Here is a 9,605-nt window from a genome sequence, read left to right as displayed (position 1 = left end):
TAAAGGTTACAAACCTCATTCTGGGATAGCAAAATTCTATGAGAGTACTGGTTAGTTACCTATGCAAAGAATATTGAACATTACATTTAATACTCAACTACAAGGTAACTATATAAACCGTGGTTTATATATATTTATTTATTATAATAATAAGATGAGAAAATAGAGAGGTAATTAATAAATTATTATTTATTGATAAAAAAAATTGACAAACATCTCTTACAGCTGTTTCAATACCAGACTTCCAGAAAATTTATTAATTCCCATTTTTATACGATGTTTTTTATGCATAAATTTTATCACTTAATGCTTTGCAGCTGTTTACTCAACATTCAGAAATTGAACACCTATTTTTTAAATGACAAAACTGCTACTGTTATAGCTTCTTGATACAAGAGTTTGAGAAAGGGAGTGTTGAGATCTAATTGTGTCTCCCATTCCACTTATATTTTCCCTCTTGTATACTGATGTTTGGAACAAGGCATTGACAATCTTCTTCATACAAATTATGGCATATCATTCCCACCAGCATTATAAAGAGTAAAGACATAATGTGCAGAGGTGTTCCCTGTGGTTAAGGTCTCCATATTTGTTTATTTTCTTTAGTGAATGTTTTTTGTAATCTGTTCAGTTGACAGATAAAGCTTGGACCTCTAGCAGCAGTTGTCAGCTCAGACAACATCGCCATCAGGTCTCTCATACTAAATGCTTAATAGTACCCTACCACTGAGCTGTCAACAGGATGTTGAGAATCTGTAAATATATTTCGAAAGACATTCTTCTGCTAAATCCAGGCCATGAGAACAAGCTTAGAGTTTTTAATTGTTTCTGTGCTTGGAGCATGATAGAATATTTTGTTGAGGATCTTCTGAATGGGGAGTATGGAGTTTTGTGATATTGGACAACATGTTATTGTCATCTGCTGAATTGTATATGACAGTTAAGTTTCATTGGTACACATATCATTTGTGTTTTCATTTTTGACTTCACTTTAGTGACTGGGTTTGGCTGGTTGTATATTTTTGTCTATATCTGACAACATTATGAAAAGCAAAAGAGCTAGAATGCTGGTGTTTTGTTGTACTCCACTTACTACCACAGACTTGTCATTGGACCCTGTTATTTTCATTTTCCTAAAACCAATATCCAAATCCCGATTGAAGAGATTAACTCTGTCTTTTCACCAGCTTAACACAAAATTGGTAGAATGATCAATCAACTCAGTTTTTGTATAAGGGTTAGATGGTACATGCTTAATACTCTTTGATTTCTGTTATGTTCATTAAATAAGTTTCTTGCAAAAATACCTGATGTCATGTTTATTCCTTTCTCAAGCCGCTGGAAGACAGCCAGGTACTGCTACGCGACTGACTACAGCGATGGTAAGTATTGTTCCAGTTCACTGTCTGCTATGTCTACCTTGGTCGTCTGCTATTTCCACATCCTTTAGAAATTTATGAGGTTTCTAAATAGATAAACAGCTGATATTTTATTGTAAATGGTATGCATCATTGTGTACTAATTTGAAACAGGAGAGAGCTGACCCTCCATCCTGCTCCTGTCCATCTCTCTCTCTCTCTCTCTCTCTCTTTCTCTCTCTCTCTTTCTCTCTCTCTCTCTCTCTCTCTCTCTCTCTCTCTCTCTCTCTCTCTCTCTCTCTCTCTCTCTCTCCCCCCAAGCTTTCCTTATTTCTAATTTATCTACAGGTTTATTATATTATACTACTGCTCTCACCCACTTCCCTGTACTACAATTTATCACCTCCTCCTTTCTGAGTTATTTCTTTCACCTCTATACTGATATTTATTGTTGTCCATACCGCCACTCTTGTACATCATTCATTGCTTCAACCTTTACCTCCATTGTTAACCACTTGTCATTCTCCTTTTCATACTCCTTTGAACTTATTCACATACACCTCCCCGTTCTTAGTTCATATTCTTTCTTATACTCATCAACTTAGATGTTGACATGAAAAGGACCACATGCTACTCCATCACATTGCTCCAATCTACACCAGCCGGCAAAACATGAGTTGTACCTGTAATTCAAAGGGCCAGTCTTATCACATTCTCTGTCACACTAATCTCCCTGAGAATTATGTTTAGTGTACGCATGACTGTGGAGTGCTCAGCCACTTGCACATTAATTTCACGAACAGGCATTTCCATCAATTGTGTCAACTGGAACACTTGTCATAACCAACGGAGAGCCAGGCCATATGTTGATGATATGCTCTGCCGTCCCATCACCAACATCTCTATCTTCTATGTAGTCCTATATAATGAAAAGTAGTCATGTATTTCTTCTAGAGCAAGACACCTGGTATTAAGCCACCTCACTCTCACTTCTACAAGCCCATTCAATCAACGTATTTTTGTCTTGTAAGATCCTTAGCAATCTCATTTACTCTGGTCTCCCACCAAAAAGCACCCTGTACACTCTATAAAATGGTTGGTGTTAAGAAGGGGCATCCAGTTATACAAAGCATGCCAAAGCAGACATTGAAGCTTGACATACTCCTCCAGCTCTTGTCAGATCTTGTCAAACCATCCAACCCCTGCCAGCATGGAAGATGGATGTAAGATAATGATGATGATGAGGAGGAGGATAATGATGGTGATGATGGAAACTCACTTTTATAGAATGGAACAACAGTATTGTACCATCTACTACCATCACCATCACCACTCTCTCCTTTGACACACGGCTGTATAACTGTAACAACTCCTGTCAATTCACACCCACCACAGTCACAACACTTCTCTCTTTTGTCTTTCAACTTTCCAAATAAGCGAATATATTCTTCTTTTACATTTATTTGCTTAAAGTTATTGCCCAAGTATTTGATCCTGCCACATTTTACTTATTGTTCTATGGTATTGTGTTGCCTTGTTTTATTTTCATTTATATTGAGCAATGTTTTGTTTTATTAAAAAGCACATTTACACATTTCTCCCTCTCCCTTTTACATTCTCCTAGACTCCCTACCCACTCTCCTTATCCAATCCACTGTACCACTCCACTTACATTCACTTTTTGTACCTTGAGGGTACACCCTAGCACATCACCACCATCTCATCTCCCCCCCCCTCTCTCTCTGACTGGGGTAGCCATGTATCTCCTCTACAGCAAGACACCTGTCTCTGTTCCTCTGTCATAGCTTAACCTCTCATTGCCTGGCACAAAGCCACCACCCTCAATTCCACTCACCTCTCAGTTGATGAGACTTTGTCATGCAAGTTACTCAGTAGAAAGCATCCAGTATGCTCTCTAAAATGATTCATGTTATGAAGGGCATCCCCACCATTTATTAACCCCGAAAGGATGAAAGGCAAAATCAACTTCGGCAGCATTTGAACTCAGGACATAAAGATGGATGAAATGCTGCTATGCATTTTGCCAAACATACTAATGGTTCTACCTGCTTGCCACTTTTACTAGTGTATCTCCGTTAACACTAGTAGTCTGTTGCTGGTCCCTGTGAACAACTGGTTGATATTAGCTTCTCAGATCAGGCTGGTAATGTTAAAACTGGGCCTTGTTACTTATGGGCAAGGACTAGATCTAACGACGATGATGATGATGATAGCAGCAGTGGTGGTATAGCAGAAAAGCGGCGAGCTGGCAGAATCGTTAGCATGCCGGGCGAAACGCTTAGCGGTATTTTGTCTACCGCTACGTTCTGAGTTCAAATTCCGCTGAGGTTGACTTTGCCTTTCATCCTTTCGGGGTCGATTAAATAAGTACCAGTTAAGCACTGGGGTTGGTCTAATCGACTTAATCCGTTTGTCTGTCCTTGTTTGTCCCCTCTGCGTTTAGCCCCTTGTGGGCAGTAAAGAAATAAGAAAAGAGCATTGGTGGGTGAGATGGTGTGCAAGATGGTGGTGGCTGTGGTGATGGCAGCGGCAGCAGTAGCGCTGCTGCTGTAATGGCAATAGTGGTGATGTTAGTGGAAGTAGTAGTTGTTAAGGTGATTGTGGTGGTGGTAGTAGTAGTGGTGGTAACAGCTGTATATTGTGGATATGGTAGAGTAGATAATGGTGGAGGTATATGACTGTCATAATGGTGAGAAGGTAAGTGGTGGTGGTGGTGGTGGTAGTAGTTGTCATAGAGGTTGGATGCTCTGATGGTAATGATGATGTTAGTGAAGGCAGTGGTGTTAGTGGTGGTGGTGGTGGTGACAGTGGCATTGACTGTACATTGTAGATGTGGTAGTGTAGATAATGGTGAGGGTGAGTAACAGTGATAAGAGTGGTGGTGGGGGGGGAGGAGGAAGAGGAGGAGGAGGAGGGGGAGCTGCTATGGTTATCACTCTGGCATGTATGATTGCAGTAATGGTGATGGTTTCAGGGGCTGTGTTTGTATAAGTGATGAGAATAATGACAATGATGGTGGTGATGGTGGTGGTAATTAATAATTTTGATGATGAAGATGATGATGATGATGACACAAAGTGGTAGTGACAGTAATGGAGCTGGCAATGATGATTATGTGGAAGTGATTATGTTGATGAGCATGAGGATAATGGTGATGATGATGATGATGTTGATGATGATGATGATGACAACGAAACATCAACAAGATAGAGCATGTTATGTTGTTCAACACATTGCTGCCTCATGTACTGACCAGCCATGACAAGGCCTGAGAGACACTCCAAGAATGACCACCACAAACACCAGCACCACTTGGATGGCCAACAATTCCATCTATGGCGCCGAACAACCAGTCAGCCATCCTTCAGTTACAGCTGTGTTCGACATCTTTGGGTTGCTAAATTTACATGGTTTGATAAAAGAATATGCATGCACACACACACACACATATACACACACACACACAAACATACACACATACATACACACACACATCTGTGTAAATATAGATATAGATATATAAAGATATATATATATATTGATAGATGGATATAATGTGTATGTCTATGTATATATGTTGGTACATCTGTGCATAAATACATATATATATTTTCTATCTATCTACACACATACGCATATAGTGTGTGTATGTACCTGTGTATAAATATAATGGCATGACTTAGTGTGTGTGTGCATGCATATATGAGGAAAACATGTATATGTATGTGTTTATTTGTATACATGCTTGAGTGTGTGTGTGTGTGTGTATATGTATGTGAGTATATATATGTATGTATGTATATCTATAAAGGATGAAGAATTGACATAATCATGGTAATCCAATAACAAGATAATCCGAAAGCACTAACCAAACCAAGAATTAAGGTACTCCAAAGTATTGGTTGGATATATATATATATATATATATATATATATATATCCGACCTATATATATTCTATGTTTGTGTGTCTGCATGCATGTGTGTATCTATATGTGTGTCTATACACACACAAACATGTTTTAGATTGTGTGTGTTTTATGTACCCACATGTGGTATCAAACTAATAAATCTAAGTTTTAGTCTAAAATATTATTTGCTATACTCATGTATTTTTCATATCTTCTGTTTCCCACAGAACCCAAGTGCATCTCGAAGTGGTGGTCGTGTCGGGAACCATTTAATCTCTGGAGGAGGTCAGTCTATAGTAACATTATATCTTTTCCAGCTTTTTTGAAATTTTTTAAAAATTATATTCTTGATCTTGTTGTTGTTGTTGTTGTTATTATTATTATTATTATTATTATTATTATTATTATTGAGGCAGCGAGCTAGCAGAATTGTTAGTATGTTGATCAAAATGGTTAATAGTATTTCGCCTGTCACTATGTTCTGAGTTCAAATTCCGCCAAGGTCGACTTTGCCTTTCATCCTTTCGGAGTTGTTGATAAATTAAGTACCAGTGAAACACTGGGGGTTGATGTAATTGACTAGTTCCCTCCCCATAAATTTGAGGCCTTGTGCTTCCAGTAGAAAGGATTATTATTATTATTATTATTATTATTATTATTATTATTATTATTATTATTATTATTATTAAATTAGCAAGCTTACAGAACTATTAGCTGCATTTCATGCCTTTCTGTTCTGAGTTCAAATTCTACTGAGGTTGGCTTTGCCTTGCATCCTTTCAGGGTCAATGAAATAAGTACCAGTTGAGTAATGGGGTTGGTGCAATCAACTTACCCACTCCCCCAAACTTGCTGGCCTTGTGCCAAAGTTTGAGATCATTGTTATTATTAAGGTGGCATGCTGGCAGAATTGTTAGCAAGCCAGGCAAAATGCTTACAGTATTTCATTTGTCTTTACATTCTGAGTTCAAATTCCACAAAGGTTGACATTGCCTTTCATTCTTTCAGAGTTAGTTAAGCACTGGGGCCAATGTAATTGACTATTCCCCCCTACCCAATATATATATATATATATATATATAAATATGTATATATGTATGTATATGTATAAAAAAAGAAAAGGATAAAGAGACCAATGGCAAAGTTAGAATTATATTTTATGGATAAAGTCTTACAGCTGTTTCAGGGAAAATCCAATGTATCCCTTCATCGGAGACGGTAATAGTAGAAAAATGGATTATTACATCGATGTAATAATCCATTCTTCTACTATTACCGTCTCCGATGAAGGGATACATTGGATTTTCCCTGAAACAGCTGTAAGACTTTATCCATAAAATATAATTCTAACTTTGCCATTGGTCTCTTTATCCTTTTCTCTCTTTATACATACACACGCTAATACACGACCTATGTTATATTCCCTACTCATGTTGCTACAACGACAGGTGCAAAACTAGTCGGTATACAGCACTTACTCGGTATTACCTGTATCTTTAGGGTTTTGTTGACTCCAATACCCTTCATAACCTTTATATAAATATATATATATATATATATATATATATATAACTATTGTATTGAAGAGAATAAATACAATACAATGCAATGCAATCTATTTTCTCCATTGGCAGTGTGGTTCAGTGACTCATTTTAAAGATGGTAAGAAGTTTGATGAGGGCAGGTTTAGTTGTCACTCTTAACCATTATATCATGTTATATCATACAGGACAAGTCATTAGATCAGTGGTTCTCAACTGGGTTCTATATCAACTTTGGGGATCCATGCAAGCGAAATAGTTCATTGGAGATCCACCATAGTATCTTAAGAGTCCATGAAAATGTTATTTTGGATGTATTTGTTGCAAGAAAAAGCTATATTTCTTTCTCTAATATTTTATATAGCAACACCTACAGAAATTAAAGTATGAAAAGCAAAATAGGAATTTTTAAAGACCTATAAAACTAGTTTATAAACATCGAATGGCAATGGGGGTCCACCAGAATAAAATAGTAATCAAAGAGGCCCATAGATAAAAAATGGTTGAGAACTACTGGACTAGATAGAAGTAAACCAACAAAGGAACCTCCATGTGGTTACTTGATTTGCTTGAAATATCAATCAAATCTCCCTCAAATTACATGTTACCAATGCAATAAAATGATACTGTGTGTAATGTAATCCAAGATATGTGTGTTATGTAATCTAGGATATACTATTTCTGAGGAAGAAAGACTGACTTGAATGCCTTTGATCCATTGGATCAGGGATGATTTGGGGTTAAACAACAACAACAATACAGAACTTCTCTTATTGACTATAATGCATCTGGTTTCTAAGATAACTAGGAGTTTCTTAAGGCAAATTTGGCTCTTATATCTACCAGATCAAATGATTACATACAGACTCCCTCATTGACCTGTGAGACCTGCCAACCAGACTAAACACAGAAGGGTGTCCATTCTGGTAGAAATTGGTAGTACAATGAGTAATACCTTGATATTTTGTTCTGTACTTATGTTAAAGACATTAAATCATTTGATTGAGGGCAATTTAATTGCTATTTCAAGCATACTGAGCAGCTACAAAGAGGTTTCATTGCTGACTAAACAGTTTTTTTAATAAATAATCTAGGTACTACATTATTAAATGTTCTTCGTCACCATCTCATCTCAGTTACCATGTACTGTACTAATTTACAAAGTGTCAGGCAGAAAAACCACTTATCTGTCACTCAGACAAGTTATCTTAATGTTTTCATTATCTCCACTTAACAACGTTTGTCAGCCTATAAATTAAATACTGTTTTATAATTTAGAGCTTTATTAATTTGCAATGACCTCCTCTCCTCCATCACCATGGAGACAGCAACACCACAGAAATATTTTTGGTAGACAAATACATTTGGTACATTGTATTATGCTCTGACAGTAAAGGAAGAAGTGTTACGTTCTCTGTACAGGACTACAGACTGTGTAACCCAGTATATAGACAAGATGGCTGACTAGACAAGATGGCTGACTAGACAAGGCAGTGAACTACTAACTGATAGGTCATGAGTTTACATCTGGTGGAGATCTCAACAGAACATCAAATTCTACATTGCTTCTGCTCATGTAGTAGTTGCTGAGAATTTGGACCAGTTCAGTAGTGCAAACACTACTTAAGAAAGACTGGTGTTGCTTCCAGTGGGGAAATTTCTCCTTCGCCTGTATCGTATCATAAAACAGATCCACAGAAGAATCTGCCATCATTAAAAGCCTTTTGAAACCTTTTTTTTTTTCCACTGCATCCACGGATTCCCATGACTCTGTTGCCATACAATTCCATTATTATGAATTTGAATTGGAAGCTTGAGTCATAGAGAATCTTTCATTGACTGATTACACAGCCATGGATGCCACCCCAATGGATGTGTTGCAATTACTCTCTTGATAGAGCTTGGTGATCCTGACTGTTGATCTTCTAGGATTTCTTTGCTCAACATCAATATAAGAACCACAGTTGGCTCATTTGAGCTCTTCTACCACCTCATCACAGTCTGTTATACTGCAGTCCATGACTTTGCTGTATCCCAGGCAGGGTGACTGAATGGGTAGTATGCCTTGCCAAAGGGCAGCCTGTAACAATGCAGGGCACAGTCATCACTTCATAAGATATTTACAAAGTATCCACATAACCAATGAGAGCTTAGAAGATGTATCTTTAGACTTACAGTATATTTCTAACACAGCCACTAGCCAAAAATGTTTTAATTTGTATTATTATTTTTGTCTTTTTCCATTTTCTGAGAAGTTAAGTCTGCTTCCAACTGAAGCCTACAGACTCATGAGGCTGGAGCTTATCTGAATTTTCAAGGCATTCAGGCTGATATTCCTCCATCTCTCTCTTAAAGGGACTCTAGCAAAGTCAAGCCTCAGGTACCATTGAGTATTCTGTGACAATGTGAAATGAAGAGCCTTGCTGAAGGACGCAATGCACTACCCAAGCTGAAAATCTAAGCCACACACTATCACAGTTTGTGAAGTGAAGAATGCATAATCAATTTGATTGAATTGATATTTAATTAATTAACCCTGAAAGTCATCATCATCATCATCATCGTTTAACGTCCGCTTTCCATGCTAGCATGGGTTGGACGATTTGACTGAGGACTGGTGAAACCGGATGGCAACACCAGGCTCCAGTCTGATTTGGCAGAGTTTCTACAGCTGGATGCCCTTCCTAACGCCAACCACTCAGAGAGTGTAGTGGGTGCTTTTACGTGTCACCCGCACGAAAACGGCCACGCTCGAAATGGTGTCTTTTATGTGCC

General features: G+C 37.7%; 1 protein-coding gene across 1 annotated transcript in view; it reads left to right on the top strand.

Moving 5' to 3' along the window:
* Nucleotides 1-9,605, top strand: part of LOC106880036 (intraflagellar transport protein 74 homolog) — an 89,654-nt gene that overhangs the window by 7,309 nt on the left and 72,740 nt on the right. Inside the window, exons 3-4 of the mRNA XM_052969867.1 lie at nucleotides 1,336-1,382; nucleotides 5,517-5,574. Coding sequence (XP_052825827.1) covers nucleotides 1,336-1,382; nucleotides 5,517-5,574 — 105 coding nt within the window. The remainder of the gene's footprint in view (nucleotides 1-1,335; nucleotides 1,383-5,516; nucleotides 5,575-9,605) is intronic.

This window comes from Octopus bimaculoides, chromosome 8, assembly GCF_001194135.2.
Source record: "Octopus bimaculoides isolate UCB-OBI-ISO-001 chromosome 8, ASM119413v2, whole genome shotgun sequence".
Classification (NCBI taxonomy): domain Eukaryota; kingdom Metazoa; phylum Mollusca; class Cephalopoda; order Octopoda; family Octopodidae; genus Octopus; species Octopus bimaculoides.
The sequence above is the reverse complement of the archived record's forward strand: the minus strand, read 5'-3'. Positions and strand labels throughout refer to the sequence as shown.